Genomic DNA, 24,439 nt, shown 5'->3' with positions numbered 1-24,439 from the left:
TTTTATCCAAAGGGACTTGCAATGAGTGCATTCAACCATGAGTACAAACTCAGAACAACAAGAATCGAGAAAGTACAATTTCTTCAAGAAAGCCAAACTACATAATGCTATGTAAGTGCCATTGAAGTGCTAATCTATTTTTATTCAAGGTCTACTTCCTTTGTTACCCATATCCGTTGGCCGTGACACATGTCCAGTATTCTTTGTTTACCATGACTTGGTCAACAGCCACTGATCAAATTTGAAACATGCTCACTTTTTTTTTTATCCCGCGTCATCTTCAGGACATAATTTCCATTTGTACAGAAGAGAATGTAATATCCAAAAGGGCAGATCGCTGTCGATATTAATGGAGCACATTGCCGCTCCTCAGAATGTAATCCTTAATGACTCCTTGATGTTTCCTCTTACAAACAAACCTTAAATGTGTTAGCCTCTGGAAGAAGTTATTTTCACCTTCTTTTTAAAAAAAATATATAATCTACGAGACAACGTAATTCAAATAGGGGAAGTGAGACGGAGATCAGTCATGCAAATCTCAGGCTGAAATACAATTTTTTTCTAATGAAGACATTCACTCTTGTGATTGTTCAAATACCTTTGAGAAACTCAGAAGCTCTGGTGTTTCTCTGCTCATTTCTCCTCACTTTATTCTCCTCGTCTTATTTGATCCAGAGGAGTAAACAACAGTCTTCTAGTAGCAAACACACTGAAACTCTGATTGGGAGCATGAAATGCAGCTGAAAATGCAGACCTTTCTTTCCTGGGTGATTTTTCAGGGAACTGCGCATGAATTACCAACATGTGAATAAAAACCGGCAGCAGGATTTTGCGTGTCTGCTGACAAGAGCCGAACAAACGTCTGTTTGTTCTCGGAGCAGCTCTCTGATGAGAAAGGTGAGCGAGATCGAAACCTGGCAGGGAGGCCGACTCTCTCTGTGTACTCAGCACCGTCAGCCTCCTCCCCGAATCAAATCTCTCTCTCTGTGTGTGTGTGTGTGTGTGTGTGTGTGGGAGAGAGAGAACACACTCAGCTATGAGGGTCCGTGAGGCGATAAGGAGCACTAACAAACAGGAGCCAGAGCAAAAGGAGAGACGTTGATGGATGGAGGTGGAGGCCACAGGGAGCTCCGTGTTTACATGACACCCAGGTGCAGCTGAAGGCCAGACGAGTGCAACATGTTCGGGTGATATTATAAATATATCTGGGTCGCAGTGTTTTTATTATATCATATCAGATTTGCCGGACGAGCAAAATGTGTGTAGTGACGTTTAAATAACTAGACAGAAAGACCAAACGCGCTTATGCATGTACAAATATATATATGTGTGTGTGTGTGTGTGTGTGTATATATGTACACATTCAGCCTTCAGTCACATTCTCTCTTGCTCGAACACGTTCATTTGTCCAACAGATGCCTTCTGACTCCTGTCGCATCACTCCCACACCCATCCACGCCCCGTCCCAGTCAACTGACCCTCCCCGCCCAACATGCTAATCCTGTTACCACTTTACTCATCATCCCTGCATATAGAGTATATGCCTGTGTATATAAAAGCCCCTTTTCCTCAGCTTGTCCATGATGCTTTGTTACTTCCACCAAGAAGATTATGTTTTCAGTTTGGTTTGCTTGTCTCTCTGTTTACCAGAAGGAAAAACTATTGGCCTGAAAGTCCTGGCATATCGTGGGCCGAGGGAGAGCAGCGGATTGGCCTTGGCAGAGGTCTGCGATGTCTGACCGCCCATCTGGTTGCTCATGTTTGTTGTTGCTTTCAAGCCTCGTCCCCTTCAATCTCACATCTCCCTCAACCCTGTGACACAACAGGGTTGTAATATTATCAGTGATGGCAAAACGGGGCTAAAAGCAGTTTCACACCAAGCATGGACATTTTATGAAAGAAAAAAAAAAGATTTGCATGCACACCACACTGTGCAACATTAATGCGAGGAAAGTCTGTGGAAATATGTCTGACCAATGAAATCCACTTTCCAAGTGATGTCATACCTTGAGGTAAAACAGGAAACAAGACACAAAAACTCCAGATCCTGACAATGAGGGCAATAACTCCATACTTCTAGACACCAAATATTGAATGACAAACGCAGCGACGACCTCAACAACGAAATGCAGAACAACATATGGCTTGAGTTCGCATATGAGAGGAGACAACTGCCTCGTCGAGATATTTTGTTGTTCAATCCACGACCTCCTCCTTCATGGACTTTAATAACAAACCAAATTACTTCAACCTTTTGCTCCTGACGGACGCGAGTCATAATTACGGCTGCTTCAATTAATGCGGCGGGCGTATATTATATCCTTCTAACTGGATTTACGCATTCAGAATGTTAAGCGGCATTGGTAGTATTTGAGTCCTGACAGAGGAGAGCTCCTCAGTGCTCGAGGAAATGCAGAGCATTGATTAGCGGCATGTTCTGCAGACAGAGTCCACAGACTGAGACAAAAGGGGTTTCCACTTTTGTTGGATTTTCAGGATTTGCTGTCGAGCAAAAGTGGATTGGTAAAAGTGGAAAAAAGCCAAACGTCTCTTCCGGCCTTCAGAGTGCCAGGATGATGGACAGATTACATCCCTTTTTACTGGTGACTCGGGTCCAACAGATATCAACTCCCCACCCCGTATTTCTCTCTCTTCAACAACAGACCATGGGCGCCGTTTGTCTCCTAGGAAACCTCGTCGGTTTGAAACCCACTTGGTTTCAAGGAGGATTGGTTTGCAGAGATAAGGACATTTCATCAGCATGACACTGGAGACCAGCTTGAGAAAACTCTGCTTTTATCAGCAGAGAGCAACAGAACGTTTCACCATCAATCTTGATTTCTTATATCAAACTTACTCCCACGATCTCAATGTGGCATTAGAGTTTAGGATTACAGTTTGCTATACTGATTTAAGTCTGTAGTCTATTCATAGTATTATATATGTGTTGTATTACATTCTGAAAAGCAGCTGGTCTCATTCTGTGCTAAATTTAACAAGCAGAATCAAATATTACAGAATCTCAGACTTGCATCAAGCAGAGAGAGTTTCTTTATGGTGTTAACTACAAACATGCACTAATGTCTTGCTGGATGCTACATTTCAGAGATTCAGATGATCAATCTGTGGATGTGTCTCCTCTGCAGGCTCTCCCGAAATTTTTTTTTTTTAATGTACACCAACACACAGAGAGAGGTTTTCCATATTTAATGCTCTTCAGCTTTAACACGGAGACCGACTGCAAAGGTTTTATGGTAAAAACACTAAATAGTATTTTTCTTCCTATTTGCAGCTGAAGCTCTAACTCATCGCTGCTTCTCTTCCTTCAGTTGGTCCTGAGCGTTGTTCTTGGCACTGCCATCCACTTCAGGGTTGTTTTTCAATCATCAGATAATGGATCGCCTCTGCATCACACCCCTTTCTCACTTTCTGCCTCGCCCACATCTCCTCTTCCTCCATCTCAGTCATTATGGTCCATTTGGGGAGTCGGTAAACATGCAGCGCTGCGTTCAACATGCACAAACAAAACTGCTTTATTAATTTGAGCTGCTGGAGGAAGGCGGAGCCTCGCCAACAAAACACTGCACTGAGTAAAACCTGGTGCCATGGCAACCTCGGGAGCACAGCATGCAAATCTCCACGGCAACCTTTGTGTGTGTGTGAGAGAGAGAGAGAGAGAGAGACAGTCGGGGAGAAAGAAAAAGAGAGCGGTAATGACTGAAAGACATCGAGACAACAGAGAATATATTTTAAAATCAATCATCTCACTCTTCATCTCTCTGACTGCAGCTTGCAGGAGATGAATAATGTGAGAGCTGAGGGGCAACAAAGGAAAACAACAACAACAACAACAACAACACAGTTTCCTCTCTCAAAGGCATCGTGCCACCTTGTTGTTTTCCTCCTCTGCTCCAGTTTCTTAAAGGATCAGTTCAGCCAAATTATAAGCGAAGAAATTATTCCCAGCTCTGCAAAAATGTCAGCGTGACACGGTTTCTGGGAGGTGTTGCAGCGTGGAGATAACAATGTTGGTCAGGTGGTCGATACCGCTTTGGTCCGTACTGAAATATCTCATCAACTATCGACTATTAGACACTAGTGGTCTCGAGACGATGAAGCCTACAGACTGGACTCACAAATTAGTCATTTTGGGTGAATTAACCATTGAATTAATAGCAAAGCCTGATATATCGTCTTCCTCTTTGCCATAGAAATCCACTGTTGTCCATTAAAAACAAGTGATATATTACATCATTACCATGGATATACTCACTGGAGTCTAATATTAATCACCAAAAGTGGATTAATCCACCACTGAAAATAGTCCCTAAAAAATACACTTCTTCTTCCTCTTTGTTTGATTAAAAACAATAACCAGCTGTTTCAGGAGTCAAAGTATTGAGAGACAGACTATCACTCTGTTGACAGTAAAAGAACACCAGACTTTTCCTTGAATGTTTATGTGTGTGCTCATAACGCTCATCTTACTTGTTCCTCTAAGATGAAACAAGAACATGTTTTACCAAACACAAAATGTGAATTCACCAGTTCACAGATTGTTCCTCCAGACTCCCGGAGACGCACGCTGCTGTGACCTGCAGCTATTAATTTTTTCAATCAGAGTTTCTTATTTGCATCCGACCGAAGGCGTTAATGAATCGCTGCTGTGCGTACGCGGCTGCCCACTGAGTCTCCATCTCTGCAGACGACTTTGACCTCGTTCTGAAGGGCCACGGCTCCCCCAACGCTGTCGCCTGTGTTTTCTAAACCTAAATCTCCTCATGGAGGCGATGCATTCCTGCTCGGCGTGCAGATGTTTGTCAAACGGGTTCAGAGGTCAACGGGTGGTGTTCTGTCCAAACAGCAGCACGTAGACTTCACCTTCGTCTTCCCCTGCTGTTTAAACAGGAGCCACCTAAAATATGAACGTTGTTTCCCAACACATTTGGATGGCGAGAATTAAACATTTGTCAGGTGGGTTTGTCAATCCAAAGCCTGTAGTTCACATTCAATTAAAGATCATTTCAGTGTTTTTACCACCCGGGTTCTTAGCTCCCCTATTGTTGGAAAACACATTGTGATCGCCACCTTAATTGCTGCAATCTGGGACATTGCTGCAGACAATAGGCGACTGACTTTCCCTCTAGTGCCACCATGAGGTTGACATTTGTGGTTCTTTGGAAATGGCAGCAATGGACAACAATGTATGCGTTTTGGGATCTTTTTCAGAAATTCATGAATGAGCAAGTCTCAATAACGCACCATTTCAATAAGCCCACACAGTGGGTGTTGTGGGATAAAGCGAGCTGTATAAGGGGAGGTGGAAGGGTAAACAAATAAGAAAAAAATAAGGTTGTTTGTACCACTTGTGCAACAGGAAGTCTACATTGATTTATGTGTCATGTGACCATCATACTGAAGAAACAGCCATTCGATAGTTGTTTTAACCCAAACCTAAGTGAGTAGTTTCTTAAAGCGTGTGTACGTGTAACAAGCCGACATTGACATGTGTTTCTAGACTATTGTAGGAAAACGTGCACACAATAAAAGAGATGTAACTTTCTCACGAGAACCGTTGTATGATGATATTTTGGAAATAGTGGATCATTTTGCCTCCTCAGAGCTCTGATCCTACTAAAGTACAGCATTGCATCCACATTAAATAGCACACGCCTGGGAATGTTTCTTTGCAGACATACAGAAAAACAACCCCCTTCAAAAGCACTTGAGTTGAGACGTGAACCATGAAAGTAGAACTTCCGCCATCTTTCCATCCCTTTGATTCTGCCCACCACTCTCTCTTTATATCTGAAGGGCTTCTAGTGTCGATGCTTTCTTTAGCAAACTAGTCCGGTCAGCCATTACACATGTGATACGCAGAGCGATGTTTTTATCCCCCAAAACTTTTTTTTACTGCTGTCAGACGCGACGCCAGTTCTATGCAGAATTCTGAGAGGAAAAATGAACTGAAAGCGCCCACTGTGTTTTTTTGACTTGTGCCCCCCCCCCCCCCCCCCCCCCCCGACTGCTGCTGGAGGTTAAAGGACGTTAACGTCTTCCGATATTTTTTTTCACTGGCCGAGTTTTTAGGGAAATCTGTCTTCCTGATTGTAGTGTGAGCTCGGCGCTAAACACCACACAGGCCCTCGAGTCATTTGACATGATTTCACAGGCAAAGACCTCAGTTGCATCACTCGTCTTTCATGGCTGCCGCAGTCCAATTTTCCATGGCCTTCCTTTCGGGATTAGAGGAAAAAATAAAATTCAGAAAACACTTGAGAGTCATGAGGATGGATGTGAGATCAGCGTTGCCAAAACCTGCAGATCAGACTTCGCGGTCTTCGTTAGCAAACAGCTCGGGCAGACCAGACGGTTCTGACATGAACTCCTTCTTTCTCATCGTCCGACATTTGTTTCATCCTCTTCCATTATTCGTTCATAAATAATGCAACATTGAGGATGCAGCGTCCCGGCAACACTTTTATTACAAAATGACATTTCGCAGTGGCAATTATTCCCCTGAGTAATGGTGAGCGCTGCTTGTCGTGTGCAGGTGGGGGTGCTCTTCAGCCTGAGATCTAGCGCCTTGCTAGAGCTGTACGCTCCGATTTAATACAAATACTCTTTCATTTTGAAATAGTAGCCTCGTGTTGTTGCCTTTTTGAAGCTTGTGCATAATTAAATACATTATTATTTGATGTATTATAAAATAGCCCCCCTGGTAATTCGGATCTGGGTGTCGGACCAAAATACTGTTGTGTAACATGACTCATCAGTAATACAGGCCCACGTCTGTTCCCATGCATAACATCATTCATTTGAAGACAGATATCCTTTCATGGCTATTTCTGACCCCCCTTTTGAGCTTCACATGTGAATGTTTAATATCTCCAGACAACACTGATCGTAAGCGAGAGCATATCATTTACATAACTGTTCATGGAGCTACTTTTCAGAGGAGAGGGATTTGGACCAGATAAACATGCACCACCTCCATCAAGCGATTAGAAAACTCCTACGTGAAGGTGCTTCTGGGAAAACTGCCTGATGATGTGAATAAATCATGATTTTGAACATTTGGTTAACACGTATGCGGTCCCACGTATGCGTTAGATCTACAAATGTTCCTCAGCAGTGGAGCCATCCTGATGAAACAACCTCTTTGCTTTAAATAAATCTTATGAACTGGAGCCAATTTAACTATTTTTTTATAGCCAAGTACCCCATTAAGGAAATAACTGTCATTTCTGCGGCCCAATTTCACCAAAAATGGTCAAATTAGATTCTTGCAAATTTGACTAATCGCTGTCTTTTTCATGCCGATCTAGACTAACCATTAATTCCATTTTGTTTTGATAGTTTAAAACTTTTTTACCACATGATTTAATAATTTGCCGATATTTAACATTTGTTGAATAATAATGTACTATTTCCTATTTTCTTGTTGTATATTTTCATAATTTTGTTTCGATGTTTTTACAGGCCTACAGTAAAGACAGCATGTGCATTTTCTTTTTGCAAGCTGCTGCTATTCCAACAAAAACATAATGATAGGCCTCATGAACGATCCAAAATGTCTCCAACAGATGATAGGCTGAACGGCACAATATGCATTCGACTTGGCTTTGATTAGAGACTTAAACAACAAACATATTATCATGGTTAAAGTACAGTTTGGGCTCATGAGGGGGGGGGGGGGGGGGGGGGGGGGGGGGGGGGGGGGGGGCATGAGAACAGACACCAGTCGCAGGAGGGTTAGTTTGGTTGGTGAATGGCTCCCCTATGCAATATCCAACAATAACAATGGAAGGAAATAGAAATCTTGAGTAACATTTCAGGGTAAATGGAGTTTATTTATGTTTATCCTCCAGTAGAGCCCCGGTAATGACATCTCTGGAAAGGAATCGGGCTTCAGGGAATGGATGCAGTCAGAGGAGGGCTCCCACGTCTACCGTAAAGTGTGTGTGTGTGTGTGTGTGTGTGTGTGTGTGTGTGTGTGTGTGCTCACATTCATTTAGAGAGAAGAGGAGGTTGGTGGAGAGGTGCTCCTGCAGGTATCCTCACTGGAATAGTGATGAATTTGAAGAGACTGAGGACGTGTGTGCACATATTCACTGACTGTTTGTCACAGGTAACCGCTATTTCCTGAAACTGTGTTTGTGTGTGTGTGTGTGTGTGTGTGCGTGTGTGTGTGTGTGTGTGTTATCAACAGGTTCTCCTTTAAAGGAAGGAATGTGCAGAAACTCCAGATTAAAAATCACATTTGATCTCAGCCCAGTAACCGTTGTGTAGAAATAAAAACATCTGCCTGTTCACTGTGAGATAAGCACAGTTTGCCATCTGGTGGATGAAAGTAGTACAGCGTATCATACAACTGTATTCTGTTAAATCAGAAGGCAGATATGTTTTTTTCTTTTCCTGTCTACATGTGAGGAACAATTCTAATTGAGTTGTTTTAGTTATTGTGTTATTATTATCCAGTATCTGGGCCTGTAGTTTCTTTGCTTTACCAGTGGAGGAAAGTACAAGTTCCTGTGGTGATGAACAGGTAAACACTGTCTGCACTGTTGCTGTTGTTTGCACCGTTAGCATCAAGACGCCGGACTCAGCCGCCAGCATGTAGACGGGTAATTAAAATACAGCACCTTTCAGTACAAGCATCTCAAAACTGAGCTTGCATATTTCCATATTATTATGCTACTTTAAACCTCTACTCTACGACAATTAATATATATATATATATAGTATATATTACTATTTACTGCACTACGTGTATTTGACAACTATAGTTTCTACTTATTTCAGATTAAGATTTCACATGTAAAACATATGAAGCATTTATGGATTAGATTACTGATTTATTAGAATTTTCTTTGGCAACATGAAGATGCTATTGACATTGGTGTATCTTATATACTATTACAAGCATGTATTTTAAATGCTCTTTTAATGGAGTCGTTCTACACTGTGATATTGAATATTTAACTTAAGTAAAATACTTATTTCGATACTTCTTTCCACAACTCACCACAATTGCTCAGGTGCTCAGGGGCTTCAACTAACTCTTATTTCCAAATGAGTATTTAATGAAATTTGTTTTCAATTCATTAATCATTATTGTCCTTGATTCTAGTTGCAAACTAAAATCTGTCCAATAAAGCGGATCCTGATTCCATCTTGGGGTCTAAAATGAGTTCTCACAGCACAAAGTGACGTCTTTCTGAAGTAATGTTTTCTCTGCTCGTCCTCTTAGTTTAGTGTGTTCTTATGCCAATATTTCCTTTGTAGCACTATTATATTATTATATTCATCATGAGGGGAACATGAATATCTGAACTACATTCCAACCAATTGTTGACGAGACATTTCTCTAAAAACTACAAACATCAACTTCATGATGCAGATGTGTGTGGGCAGGGCCTTATAAAATAAAATACAAGATATTTTTAATTTTATTTATATGTTTGAGTTTTTGTTTGTTTGTAGAGTTTTGACAAAGAGGGCCCTAGTTTCACAAATTGTCCTTTAGTAATTGAAAAGTCATCCATCGTGTTCTTGCACATTTCTACCGGAAGAGGGCGCAGTTGCCCGTGATTTCTCCCAGACTATCACCGTGAACGCATAATAACACACCAGTGTGTTTACCACGTTTATCACTGCTTCATGTTTCATAAGACTCGTGCATTTTTCTCTTTGTGTTATTTTGCGACGGAAAGAAAATCAAACCGAGACCATTTAGAAAACAACACACTCAAATGTAGCTTGAAGCGCGTGAACTATTTCTGACGCAGTGCATTTGATCCAAGACGAAGATCTCAACAACAATATGTTGTTTATGAACCCACAAAAAAAAACACGCTGCAACGTGAAGTTTGCACCAGCAGTGCGCGTGTGCACCTCGCAGGCTCCGGGGGTCGCCGCCGCAGCTCGTGAGGACGCGCGCTGCCTCATTGGCACATGTCCCGGCGGGGTGGAGCGTAGCGGGGCCGCCTCTCGTGTTGCGGTCTTGTTGTGTCAGCCTCTCCGCAGACACAGCAGCTGCAGCGGTCGTGAGGAGAGCAGCACCCGACACGAATCGGTGGACGTTAGTTCCCCCACCCCGCAGCACCACCACCACCCCCCCCCCCCCCTGCCCGGTTCGACCTCAGGAGCAGGGCGCAGTCGCGAGCCTGGGAGGTGGATCTATTCGTGCGCAGCTTCCAGAGGGTGTGTTTTGATCCTGCGGAGGATCCGAGTCGGAGGACACAGGAGGAGTCCTACGGGTGGGGAAAGGTGTGTGCGTGTGTGATCCCCGGTGACCCCGGTGTCCTTCACAGCGCTGACGCCGCGTCCACGCCGTCTTGGAGGAGCCGTTTGACGGCCGAATGGATGCGAGTGCGTGAGGAGAATACTAATGAACGGCGCGCCGCGTCCCCCGCTGCTGCTGAGGGCCACAGCGGAGCCGATCAGTCATCCGGAGCGCAACGCGGTCTGCGCACCACCTCAGTCTCCCCACGGGAATTACATGAGCGGGATCTGAGCACCCACAAAAAAACACCACCATCAACAACAACAACAACAACCTCCAGCGGCTCTGCTGAAAGGAGAAAACGCCAAGATGGGCAACAGCTTTTCCAACATCTCTGCCTTCCAGTCTCTTCACATCGTCATGCTGGGCTTGGACTCCGCCGGCAAGACCACGGTCCTGTACAGACTCAAATTCAACGAGTTCGTCAACACGGTTCCCACCATCGGGTTCAACACGGAGAAGATCAAGCTGAGTAACGGCACCGCGAAGGGCATCAGTTGTCATTTCTGGGACGTCGGGGGCCAGGAGAAGCTGAGGCCCCTGTGGAAGTCCTACAGCCGGTGCACCGATGGGATCATCTACGTCGTGGACTCTGTGGACGTTGACCGGCTCGAGGAGGCCAAGACGGAACTGCACAAAGTGACCAAGTTCGCGGAGAACCAGGGCACGCCGCTGCTGGTCATCGCCAACAAGCAGGACCTGCCCAAGTCCCTTCCGGTGGCGGACATCGAGAAGCAGCTGGCTCTGCACGAGCTGAGCCCCTCCACCGCCTATCACATCCAACCTGCGTGTGCTATAATCGGCGAGGGGCTTCACGAGGGAATGGACAAGCTGTATGAAATGATACTGAAGAGGAGGAAATCCCTCAAACAGAAGAAGAAGCGATAACAGCTGCTGTGTTCTGTGGACGGTGCTGTAGTCTGATTAACTGTAAGGAATCCGGGTTCTGCCAGTGTTGCCCTAAACAGGTTTACTTTGCAGTGTTTCTTTTTTGTTGTTGTTTTACTTCTTTTCCTTCACATCCTCAGTTTGGATTAAAGCTGTTCGAGTGCATCATTCTGCGCACAGGAAGGAGGCTGCAGGATATAGAATCCATAATAACCAAAAAGACAAATATAGAAAAGAAACTTGAAATGACTCTTCAGATCTACAGCGTGGAGAAAGAGACGCGGGCGGGCCCCGTTTATCTGCTGCTTTGTCGTGGACTTTGAACACAGTTTTGAAGAAGAAGCTCCTCTGCTGTAGGGAGGACTGTTATGACACAGTGGTTTTTATTTCCACCCACAGGAGGTCTACTGTGGGAATCACACGTTTGATTTTGCACGTGGCTCGGGTCACTTGTGCCCCCTGCTCTTTTTATTTTTTATTTGGAGGACAGACATCTGTAGTTTCCGTCTGGATGTCATGCTGACTGTTTCTTTGGGAGCATTGAAGTAGCCTTTCCTCTGCGCGGTGGACTGAGGACAGAGTGTTCACTACTTTGCACTTTTCATTTCCTAACAAACAGTAGATAACTACACTGTATTAATAGAGGAGCCAATCCAGGTGGTTTATGTACTAAGAAGCCAAAATTGAAGTATTTTTTGAATATTAAAAGATTTAAAATCCATGGGTGACTGTTTTTCATTCACGTGTTACAGGTTACACTTGCAGCAGCTGGTGGGATAATACAGACAGCATGGCACTATAAAAAACTGCGAAACTGTTGACCTGATTGACTTCTTTACCCAGATGCTCACAGGTGTGGATCAAAGGGGAAAGGGTCAAAGGTCACCGAGTTCAGAGAGCCTGCAGAGGGTTAAACGAGAGGAAAGCCTTCTGAAGCTCAGGGTGTTAATGAAAAGCCCCAGCGCACATTTCTGTTCCAATCTACTGCACGTAAAGTGAACATTTACAGCAAAGCCGGAGCTCGTTTGTGAAATTTATGGATCTGCATTGCGGTGCTGAATTTTTTGCTTCACAGCAGTGTTTACAGCAGCAACCAGTGCTCCAGTGGGACCAGTACCCGCCAGTATGTTCGATCATTTATGGCCAAGATATCCGTTTCTTTGTACGGCTGCTGTGTGAAATACAATAGGTGGTCCAATTCAGTCGGACAGCTTTTCCTTACTTATTTGAGTGTCGGCAACAATCCAAAAAAACCCAAATATATTCAGTTCAATATCATACAAGATGAAGACAAAAACAGGAAATATGCACATTTGAAGAAGCTTGAACCAGATTATTTAGGCTTATTTTTTAAACTCACGAATAACTTAAACGACTAATAGCGTAAACAAATCGATTGCTTGCTTTATCTTTAACTTTCATGTGTATATTTATATTCCTCATGCGCCTGCTTTGCCGACCTTTCTCGTTCAAGCACACAGTAAATATGTTGGATCGCTTCATTGATTGAGTTCTTGTTCTGTGTTACTAGTTGTGGAGTAGCCTGGTTCTCTCAGGGGGCGGGACCTAATTAAGTACATTTTAATACTGTACTAAAGTACATTTTGAGGTACTTTACATGAACATTTCCGGTCTGTTTTACTTTATCTTTATACTCCACTGCAGTTATGTTGCAGCTGTACTTACTTTTTCTTAACATAAAAACACATCAATTGTATTGTTAAGATTTAAGTGAGTGATTTCCGGTGTCTGGTTTATCGTCCGCTCAAACCAAAGATACAGTTCTCCTCTGAGATCATGTAATATTTCACCTAAAAGCAACGTATAAAGAACATTTTTTAAATGGTTATAAATTGTTATTCTTTCCTCTCCCATGAATCACAGAAACAAACCCATCTTGCTCCTCACGTTGTGAGTTTGAGGCCTTTTTCTTTTTTTATGACAGCAGCCTCAGAGAAACCCAGAGGTTTCCCCACATAAACAAGAACAGAGAGAGCGCTGTCATCTCGGGACTACCCGTTGCTATGGCAACAGGATAGCAGAACCAACCCACTGATTTTAAGAAACAGGTTTCCCTTCCTGCAGCCGTCTGCTGCGCTAACCAGCTGTGTTTACCCCGACAGTCCCATGATTTACATTTTTGGGCCGTTATTCCCCAAAAAACTCTGCCTCATACGTGTGACATCTTTGGAAGTTATCGGGCTCAGTTTAGGGTGAGAAAGTGGGAGTGGTTCTCTGGTGGGTATTTATAAAATGTACTCATTTGTTTCCTTAAATGAGACACATTTCCGGCTCGGTTCCAGCTGTGGTTAATCATTATTCGGTCATTATTTAGCCAGCGGGGGTTAAACTGTAGTTCAATTGTTGGAAGTCTGTGTGTGAACTAAAGGCCACCACATACCTGACGGATTGCATGCTCAATTTAACAAATCTCTCCTTATTTTGTCCTGCAAAAGTCAACAATTATTGTTTACACAATGCTTTTTGATAAACCTAACCTAGTTAAAATATTCTTCTTTAAAGTTTGGTCAGAAGTGATGCCGGGTTGTCTCCTTTCATTTGTTGCCAGTAAAGTAGCAGCAGAGCGTCTCTGCATTTGACCCATTTGTCAGTTTGAACCATGCTGGAAAAGTCTAGGAAGGCCACATGTGTGCAGCAGCGTGGCCTAAAAAAACAGCGGCCTCCAAATATACAGCGCCTCCAGAGAAGCTCGTCCTTGTTTATGTGGAAGGAACACGTTTCCCTGTCGACGGAAACCCGGCCTGACTTTTGTCAACTCAACACAGTAGCTGTGCACAACACTTTGGTTTATGCACATAACTTGCTTGGTGACGGTTGTCTGGATACGACAGCACAACATTTCAACCTTCTCAGATGGCCGCTCTGCCAGATTGCTAATGAGTCAAATTGTTTGGAGGGACTTGGCCAAGAGGCCCGAAGACGACACGCTGGACTCAAAGCACTCGCATAGACACTCGTGCACTCACACGACCGGGTGGAGTTAAAAAATGCCAGTACCAATACCAGTATATCCTTAAAGTGATACCGATACCAGTGGAGTACCTCATTCGATACCCACCATGTGAATGGAGGCTGTGTGTGTCCCACTGGTTGGCTAAGCATCGCCCCATTGTTCTAGGTGCATTACAGCCTCCCTCCCCCCAACGGGTCACACTGTTGGCTGCTCGCTGCCGGATCAGACCTGTGTGTTCAGAGCAGTGTGCAGGCGGACGTCCCGTCTGTATGGATCGTAGCATTGAATCGAAGAACGCTGGCGCTAATCAGCTGCGAGCAAAACTATAGTAATTGACAAAAGGATCGATTAGAGGTATCGTTTAACTGGAGAAGTGAACTACTTGGTCCTGAGTTACGAAAGTCAATACCTTTTACCAATACGCAGCTCCATTGACTGCTCCACCTGACAAACAAACACATTGTTCCTCTCCACCGTACCATTGACCAATTGCAGAACATGTCAACTCCCCTTCTGCTACTGACAAAAAACAGACACAACTAAATGTGTATGATCAAATGAGGTAAACATCACTCACTCAAGACATTTGTACAAACAACTTAAACGGAATATTTGGAAGCAGTTGATTCTAGACTTGAGTATATACTTTATTTGAATATTAGTTGCGGCATGTGTTTAGGTCAGGTGATTCCTTCCAGCAGCCAATGATAAGAGCCGCTGAGTAAATACCGTGATTGAAGACGAGTCAAAAGACAAACCAAACAAAGTGGTTCTGGCAGCACTCAAGATTTTAGGTTGCAGACTGCATTTCTGAAATCCCCACCACCTCCCTTATATCTTCCTCCTCCTGTGGTCTTTGTTGGTGTCTCCCTCAGCTCTCCAATTATCTACTTAAAGCGGGAACATAGCCGTTTCTGCCGGAGCAAAACAAACTGCTGATTACTAGGCAGCGTGTCTTTGTGCTGCTACAATCACAGCAGAAATTAAAAGATAATAAGCTGACTCTGTAAATGCTTTCAACCCAAACAGCCAGCTCTGTTTTTTGAGTCTTTTTATTGTCTCCCGGGGGCTCCCGTGTTTGTGGAAACATAATGCCAGACTGGTGTACTTTATTTTAGTCAGAGCCTCACACACTCTGGTTAACCCACAGTGGAACAAGTGAGGGATGATATCTTTCATCTCAGTACAGATAACTCAGGTGTGAAATATTGTGACAGAGTTCAATTCAATATCAGTTTATTTTGTATAGCCCAATATCACAAATTACAAATTTGCCTCAGAGGGCTTTACAATCTGTACACATACGACATCCCTGTCCCAGGACCTCACATCGGATCAGGAAAAACTCCCCAAAAATAACCTTTCACAGGGAAAAAAGGGAAGAAACCTTCAGGAGAGCAACAGAGGAGGATCCCTCTCCCCGGATGGACAGATGAATAGATGTCATGTGTTCAGAATGAACAGCATTTACAAAGTTACATAAACACATTACATGAATATGACAATGTATGAAGGGACCTCCAATCCATGAAACAGAAGGAGGTAGAGAGGAGGTAGACGGAGTTAAACTGGGAAAATCTTTTTAGATAAAACACAGACTGGAAAGTTTGTTCAATTCAACTCTGCCCACAAAAAGTACACTTCCATACAAGTAAACTGCACTCTTAATCAAGGGAAATGAGATTACACTCACAGTTTTAAAACCGGTGGTTAATGTTGTAAATTGAGACAGAATTAAAAAAAGCTACAAAACTTCATTAAGTTTAGAGGGCAAGGCAATTTCGTGGTATGGGGACGTATTTTTTAGGAGACGTGACGGTTAAATTAAACCTTTTACTACCTCAGTTCTTTCATCGCATTGATGTAAAAATCCTCTTGATCCATTTTAATGGCAAATTAATTTAATCCCGGATAATCATTTCCAAATTGGCCCAAATATAAGGTAAGTAACAGGAATGTTAATGTATTCTTACTCCAGTAAAATAAAAGTACCAATAGTAAATGCAGAGTTTAATTTGGCTTTGGTATAAAAACTTTTCATGCTTTTAGCTAAACTTTATAAGAAACGATGGAAGGGAGAAAAGAAGGAAAGAAAAAGACAAGGCAAGTTGTAAACAGGGAAAAAAAAGTCTGGAATAATGATGATATTAGCCATATTTTATCATCTTATCTCAGGATTATTGGGGTGGGCGGATCCGTATACCAAAAGAACCCCTTTTAATTCCTGATGATGATGATGATGATCGTTTAAGTGCAGGGTCAAGTGCTTTAAACATGCACGTCATGAAGTCATTAACAGAAAAGCAAGAAGAAATCTCTTCGAGGTATTGATGACTTCTCCTGATTTGATCGGACCAGATTTTGTGATTTCGCCTCGAAGATGAAGGTAAACGATGGATACTTTAAGGAAGCGGTGACTCCAGCTGTCAGATAAAAAAACATACAGAACTGTCCTTCTGTGACGTAGTAAAAGCCTCTAAAGTGGGTTTGAGTACTCGGTGACTCCACATTCTGGTTTCACCAAACATAAAATAAACCGAGGAGGACATGTATCTCTTCCCGGGTGGATCAGCTCTTTCTTGCTCCTGCAGCTGTTATTCCGTGTTCAGAGGGTTGATAAGCCGTGCATTGTTCGGGTGTGCCTGGCATATGTAGGTCATGCTCTTGTTGTTCTGCCTCCTCCCCATTGCATGTACTGCATGTGTGGGTATGTGTCACTGTTCTCTCAACAGATCTCCTCCATCCTCAAGATAGTGTGGACAAAAGCCGCCTGAACCTGAACGGGCCCATGAGAGCCCAATCTGCGTCAAAGGGTTCATCTTAAATAGATGGTCTCTATGGTTACGGAGGACTGTGGTGATGCACCTGGAGATGTTTAGCAGCCAAAGCCAGAAGAAGAATTAGCTCGCTAGCAACCAGCCCGCCGATTAACACAAACTAATGGACCTCTCAACTAGGGGGAAAACAGCTGAAACCAATGTATTGTTTGCCACTGTGGGCCGTCATTAGCTGTGTTTCCATTTGATTGTCAAGCTAATTTTAAGAAAACTTTCGAATCAACACAAAAAAAGGAATGATAATTATGCGCATTTCTATCAGCTGGTTTGGAGTGAATCAACAAGGCGCTGTAGTTTTATTAGAAGTTGGCGGTGAAGGTTAACACTTTATAAACGGCTATAATCTACCAGCAAACAGAGGAGAGGCCTTCAGGAATTAATTCAATTAGGCAAGTTTAAATAGTTTCATGCTGTTCAGAGACAAAGACAATATAAATATACACCTGGGGAGATGCCGACAGTGGAAACAGCTGATCAGTCATGTGGGTTAAATGTTCACTATGTCAACTCTTTGTCGATAAAGGAACAGTAAAAAAAGAACCTCAAGCAAGCATAACAACTTGTTTGAGCAATTAAGGAAGTTTTATCAATTTTGTGTAGTTTCCACACTTCAAAATACACATAAAACACATACTACAATAACCACACAAACGGCAGACAAATCCGCGTAGAATATTCTAGTATTAAAGTGAATATCAGATATTGACACATGCTAACTTGGGTACGTGGGTCTATCTGAAGGTTGTTAAATGTAATACAGCGAGGTCTTTTACACATTGTTCTGTGCTGGTTTATTCCCTCTGTGCTCAGCTGCAGACTGAAGAATGTGTCGCCCTGCTGCTGCAGTTTAGTCTGAGAGTAGAAACATGCCTCTATAAGGAGACGACGCCTTCAGGGACACACAGGTTCCTCCAGCCACCGACCATTCATCTTGGCACTGGGACATGTCTTCCTCCAGTAACCCTCCAGTACCCCCCCCCCCCCCCCCTCCCCTCCCCTCCCCTCCCACACACACACACACACACACACACACACACACAAACACACACACACTGAGGAAATGACAATCCTTTCTTCTTGCTTCCTGCTTAGTAAAATGTGGCTGAATTATGCATTTCATCGGATGACAAAAGAGGCCTGTCAGACTCTGCATAATCAAACAGCAGCTCAGTGCGGCTGCCAGCGGACATCCATCATCATGCAGGAAGAAAGAACACATGCATGGTCACGTTTTTATGACCACAATGCACTTGTTTTTTTTTGCATTTAAAAACAAAAGTATTCATTGTATGTAATTTAGTTGCATGTCTATATTTGAAGGCTCTTCTGTATTAGAAAAATAAGTGTATTCTGACCTGTGGAGCCAGTTTGTTCTTGACCCGACATTTTCTTTTTCAACTAAAAACTAAAGCTCGGCAGACAATCAGGTACACGGACAAGAATGCACCGACACCCAGACAACACATGCCACAGGTAAGAGTCAGACCTGGCTGAGCGGAGGTCTAAACACACAGGGACTAACCAGGTGAGGCTGAAGCAGAAGCAACTTGCACTAAACTCAGGAACGAAATCAGGGAATAAAAATCCCTTTTTAGCACGTTTTCAAAACACACCAAAATATAACTTAAGCTAAAAAAATATGTACGGATTTACCCCCATGAGCAAACCCACTAATTATGTATATATTAAAATCTTGCTATTTTAGATGTTGTGTCCTTTCCATTGGCATTATTGTTTATATTTATTGTATTATTTTTCTCTCTCAGGTCTCACTTGTCAATAAGGTCTCGATCTCAATGTCACCTCCAGATCTATTAAAGTATATATATATACACCTGTGGCGATTTCATTGAAACATTTAAAAATGCTGATGCAACTGAACCTTTAACTTTCCTCTAAAGCATATTTGGCAATTATTAAATGTACGTTTTTAGAATACAGGGTTGTCGTATTGGAACAAGTAGCACATTTCGGTTTGTCTTGACCACTCACTGTCATATTGACTTAATTGGGAGCTCCTGTCAGTCTGAATGAAACATGTTTTTTTGGGCCATCGGGAAACTCCATCCCCCCCAAAAGCAAGCAGGTTTCTGTGGTTGAAATACAGGAAACGTTTCAGAGTTCCGACCTGGAGACTGAAGGAGAGGAGGAGGACGTGCAGATGCCACTTTGGATTAAGATGTAAAGCGTTTCCCAGGAGAGTCCTCATATCCGTCTGTATCATGATGATGGACCGAGTGCCACATGCTGGTGAATCGTGTTTGGTTTGAATTTGGGGTCAAATCTCTTTTTTTGATGATTCATTCTGGTGAAATGCACCAACAATAATGTATCATATGTAACAGATGTTTGTTGAGGCCTCTGGCTCAGTCATTATTAATCCTTCGCCAGAGACCGAAGAGGATGAATGGGAGATTCGTTTTGTGTTGGTTTATGAATAAGTTACCTCGGCTTTGCGGTGGGGAGTTCGATGCCGGGGTGTGCAGAGGAGAGTCGGGGTTATCTGGAAGTCAGAGTGGAGCAGATGAAGGTAAAGTGGAGCAGCAGGGAGGGACCTCCCAGCCTCCCTGCCCAGCCAGCGCCCAGCAGACCAGGGGTAACGTCTTTCAGATGGAAATGCAGCAGACTTTTTGTTGCCCCAGTTTGTGTTCGCTCTCCGAGCCTCCTCCCACTCACCGTCTCAGTGTTCCTCTCTTCTTATTTATGTCCTCCTACGGCTACATTATCTTTTGTTATCTGGGTGTTTGTTCTGTTTTGTTTGGTGTGTTTTATTTGGTTTAAGGCATGAACTAACTCACTATTGCTCTGATTTACAAAAAGGTATGCCAAACTAGTTGTTGATTCACAAATTCGAGATTTTCCTTCTCATTTCCCAGATACCTGCACACCAGGAATGTCAAGAAAGGATGTGTGCATCTTCACATCCAAACACACATGGGGCGGTTTGTTGAGGAATTTATTCATCAATAATTCAGCTTGGGCTCCTGTGGTCATACAGGGTTTCAATGGACGAACACTATTTCAAGAGTGCAATTCTAATTAGGATTAATAAAGTACTCTGTTTATCAAAACCAGGCTGTGTGAAAAATTCAAAAGGATGTGAACATTATGTACGCTTAAGCGTGCCTTCTCTTTAGCCACTAACAGCGTGTAGCTAACGTAGCAAAAATATTGTCTTTAGTGGTTAATGTCAGAAAATGTCCTCCCGTGCCTGATCTGACAGGTACATTGTCTATTATTATTATTGTCTAGCTTGCTCTTTTTGCAACATTACAAAGCAACTTACTTGCTCACCAACGTTAGCGCGAGCGAAATATTATCTCAGCGGATAGTTTGCTCGCCGGCCAAACTACAACGTGATCCGTATAGTAGGCTACTCATATGTATTACGACATACAAGTTGATTTTTAGCCAACAATAAATTATGTAAGCGTACAAAGGTATATAACTAATTGTATACTTGCATTTAAGTAAAAGTAATATTACAGCATGAAAACTAAAAAGCTAATATCACATTGACAGAAGTATTCCTTTGCTGGGACACTTTGACATTTAGTTCAGTTGCCTCCCATTTCTCTTGACCATCGTTGAGATGTTTTGGAATCCACCTGTGACTGTGTCCATTCACTGATTAGACACACAAGTCTCACAGCTGACAAAAACAGAGCCATGAGTTTGAAGGAACTAAAAGCATGCGCTGCACATTCAATATAAAATACATTAGGTTATACACAGAGTCTTCTGCACCACAAAGCCTTGAACGTTATTTGCTAAACAAAGCTGTAGAAGAACAAAGAGAACCACGGCAGACAGACTGGCGGATCAAAGAAAGGTATAGCTAAAGGATTGTGTTGATGGATTTGTGTGGAGAGACGTCTCTGGGACTGCAGTTCATCATATTGGGTTTTATGAGCAATGCTGCTGAGCAATCTGCTGCTCTGACGTCCATTCTACTGAAAACAAAACACTGAGCTCAGATCTCCTCTAAGGCTCCATAATCCTCTAAATCTGCTTTAATAATAGAAATAGACATTTTGAATCTGTATCTTTTTTAGACAATGATTCAGACTTTTGGACATCGGGCTGTTTTCACACAGCGTTCGTAGCTATACCCTCAAAGAGGTATATGAACTGTGATTAGTAAACAAACAAAAATGGGTCTTTCACCCAGGAGGTTGCTGTGAAACCAGAAATCCATGTTGATTTATTTGTCATGCAACTTCCGTACTAACGTTGTTATTTTTAATCCTAACCACGATCTTTTCCTAGTAGTGTTGATGCCTAAACTTAACTGAGTTGTTTCCCGTGAAGACGGAAGTTTTCGAAAGAAAATGCACAAATACAAAATGTTGTCTGAGGACACGTTGATTCAGTTTATGTCAAATGAGCCAAACTACAACTTCAGAAATTTGGCGAACAAAAAAACCCCCCACAAAATGGATTGAAACCTGGCCTCTTAAACATGAAATGTATTTTAGGAATAAAGAGACAGCCGACAGCAACCAGGTCACTGAAATGCATGAAAACACACATAATCTCCCAGTGTGTTTACGGGGCCTCTCTCAGTCTAATGGCTTTATTGCCTGTTTTTGGCACACCTGGTCCCGTATCCCAGTTATTAAAACACTTTGATCCGTTACCTTTGCAGGTGTGGTCTTTACAGCAGGAGGTACGTTCTGCTAATGACCTTCCTCTCCTTGACAAAGCCTGAGAATGCGTTGCTTTTCAGAACTTCAGAGACCCCAATTATACTCTGAAATCTTAAACCAACACCCTTCTTGGTGGTTCAATGAGACTTTTAGAGCAGTCAAAAATGTCTGTTTTAACCTGTTTTTTTCTTTTTTAAAGCTCTTAAGTTTAAGTGTCTTTGGCTTGTTTCCTCTTCAGATCTCTGGTTTGCGTGAACTCTCTTGACTTCTCACAACGGTTCACAGTTGGAGTAAACTGTGTAATTTAACATCAGTGTGTAGCTGTCATCTTTCTCACGAGGATCTTCTTCCTTTTTTCCTGTAATTCCATTTGACTATTTCTTCATCTGTTACTCAAAATATACTCTAAAATGCAGCGTGTTCCTGTTTCAGAGGCTCTTCTGTTTGCTGTAGTGACACGTGACGGTGAGTGGACCTGACAGCGACCCTTCAAATTCTGTAACTGCCTGACGTGTGGGAAAAAAATCACTTTACAAAGACGTTCCTGTCGCAATCGACTCAGCGGTCAGATCCTCAAATTAAACTCTTGTAAACCTGCGATAATCACTGACAGCCAACAGGCTTGTTTTATCCAAAATGGGGATTTTTGGGGACAGGATGTTTTGTGTTTTGCTGAATTTAAATCAAGGGGTTTTGGAGAGTTTTACTCCATACGTTTAGGTGTGCTGTTCGGTTCCCTTCGATATTGAGATGTTCGCATTTAAAAAATCAAAAAATCAAACAAATTCTGAAGCCTATATGGTTGTAGATGTCCCCATATGTATGATCGAATGATTGGTGTATTAATTGTAACTACTTAGAGGGTTTGACTATGTGACCTAAAGCCAATAAAATAATTATATCCATTTCCTTGTAAAAGAAAATACATCAAAATAAGTAAAAGATATTTGTCACCAACCATCAGAGCTCTCTGACTACCAGTCTGTGAATGAGCGTTGAGTTTTCACTGTGGAATAAAAACATGGCAGGAGTTCACTGTTGTACTGAAGAGTGCTCTGGAAGACTGCAGCCTGTTAGCTGATGGGGGTGTGGAGGTCAAAGGTCAGAGAACACTGGGGCTCGGCATGGCAGAGTAAACACAAACCCGACTTTTACTGCTCACCAAGAGCCACTCGTGATGCCGCGTCGGTCTCTATGAAGGAGCGTTGAACATTAACCGTTAAACGTTTCGCCAGATTGTGAGTTCAGCATTGAGGACGGAGAGTAAACAAGCACTCGCGTGTTCCTGCAGGCTGTTTGAACATTTACTACAAAGTGTTTGGGCTAATTGATGATTTGCACTAGTAAGCCCCAGAATGTTTTTTCATGCGTTTCTTTCTAAAAGAAAGGATTGTCTCTCTCGTGAAATCCCTGAAATGTCAGCAGCTCGTAATTGAGTTAATGAAACGCAGCAAGAAGCAAAAAGAGCTGGTTTGGTTACAGTTTCATCCGATCACCAGCCCCCTCTTGTTTTCATCTGTTATAAGTCAAATGAATGGGGCTGTTTTGAACTTTAATTTCATTAAACAACATGAAGGCTTCAAACCAGAAGAAAGGCCACAGAGCGGCAACATCTCTAAATCAAACTAAATCAAAACCTTGAACAACACGTTTAATTACATGTCGGGTTACAAAGAGTTCAACAAATTGAACACGTTTTAATATGCGATGGTACTTTTATGAGTAAAAGACTGACTCTGCTCTCCTTTTATGGTGAAAGAAGACTTTTCCTCCTGCAAGAGGAAAGAAATAAAAATACATATACATTGAATTTGAGAAAATGAAAGCCGTGAAGAGGCTCAGCTGTCACACTTCTGTGTAAATACGGTTGCCAGCAGGCCATCATCTTTATCACATTATAGGATATAACACATCCCTGTGTTTCAATCAACATATCTTTTATAACATTTTGTAGAATCTCATTAGAAAAGCTGTTTGGAAACTTCAAAATTCAATAGATCTTCTGAAGTTGCGCAAAAAACTTGCTTGAGGTGCTTTTTTGCTTTCGAACAAAAAAAGAGTTGGTGCCCTAAATGGGATATGGATTCACCTCTGCCAGATTAATTCTGACTCAGAAAAGTCACATGACTTAGTGTCTTTATATTGTCTTCGACACCGCTGACAGCATTTGTAGGAGCTATTTATTTGATCTTAGCATTTAGTTATTATATTCATTCTTAAATTATTATAGACGTTTGCATATTTTAGATCTTTTCATATATGAGGATAGCTTTATCTTTTGATAATCTTTTGTTTTTGTTAATTTGTTTATTATTTGGGTAAACGCTGTGGGCACCTGGGGTTATATATGAGGGGGCAGGTACAGGACCAGCATGCACCTGGATAGGCTTATGGTTTTTTACCAGAGCGGGAGAGGCAGCATTAGGAGTTCCTTTGTTCTTTTCTTTGTTTGCTTGTTTTGTTTCGTCAAATAAATCATGAGAAAAACAGAATCCTGTATGGAAAATCTATAGGATTAAAACATTTAAAACAAACAACATAAAATATTAGCGGACGTGAAAGAGCAATTGAAACACATTTCTGAAGCCCTCCATTTGTAGATTGACCGAGGCGACTCGTTTAGTTTCCAGTTCGCGGCCTTTACTTCTTCTTCTACTCTGTTTACTGGCAGTCTGCAGCGTAAAGCTTATCGTGCCAACTAACCAGTTCATTGACCTCATTCACATCCCTCTTTTGCTACCATTGAATGGAAAGACAAGTTTTCTTACATTATTATTATTAATATGATGATGACATGTTATTG

General features: G+C 42.4%; 1 protein-coding gene across 1 annotated transcript; it reads left to right on the top strand.

The window, feature by feature from the left end:
* The first annotated feature begins 10,015 nt into the window (after positions 1-10,015).
* Positions 10,016-11,897, top strand: LOC117750900 (ADP-ribosylation factor-like protein 4C). The gene has a single exon (XM_034562337.1). The coding sequence runs from the start codon at positions 10,598-10,600 to the stop codon at positions 11,174-11,176; it is 579 nt and encodes a 192-aa protein (XP_034418228.1). The 5' UTR covers positions 10,016-10,597; the 3' UTR covers positions 11,177-11,897.
* The last annotated feature ends 12,542 nt before the right edge of the window (positions 11,898-24,439 follow it).

This window comes from Cyclopterus lumpus, chromosome 21, assembly GCF_009769545.1.
Source record: "Cyclopterus lumpus isolate fCycLum1 chromosome 21, fCycLum1.pri, whole genome shotgun sequence".
Lineage (NCBI taxonomy): Eukaryota > Metazoa > Chordata > Actinopteri > Perciformes > Cyclopteridae > Cyclopterus > Cyclopterus lumpus.
Note: the sequence above shows the minus strand (reverse complement) of the source record. Positions and strands in the feature narration are given on the sequence as shown.

Coding starts and splice junctions, on each gene's coding strand:
- LOC117750900 (XM_034562337.1), top strand. CDS start 10,598: ATGGGCAACAGCTTTTCCAACATCTCTGCCTTCCAGTCTCTTCACATC.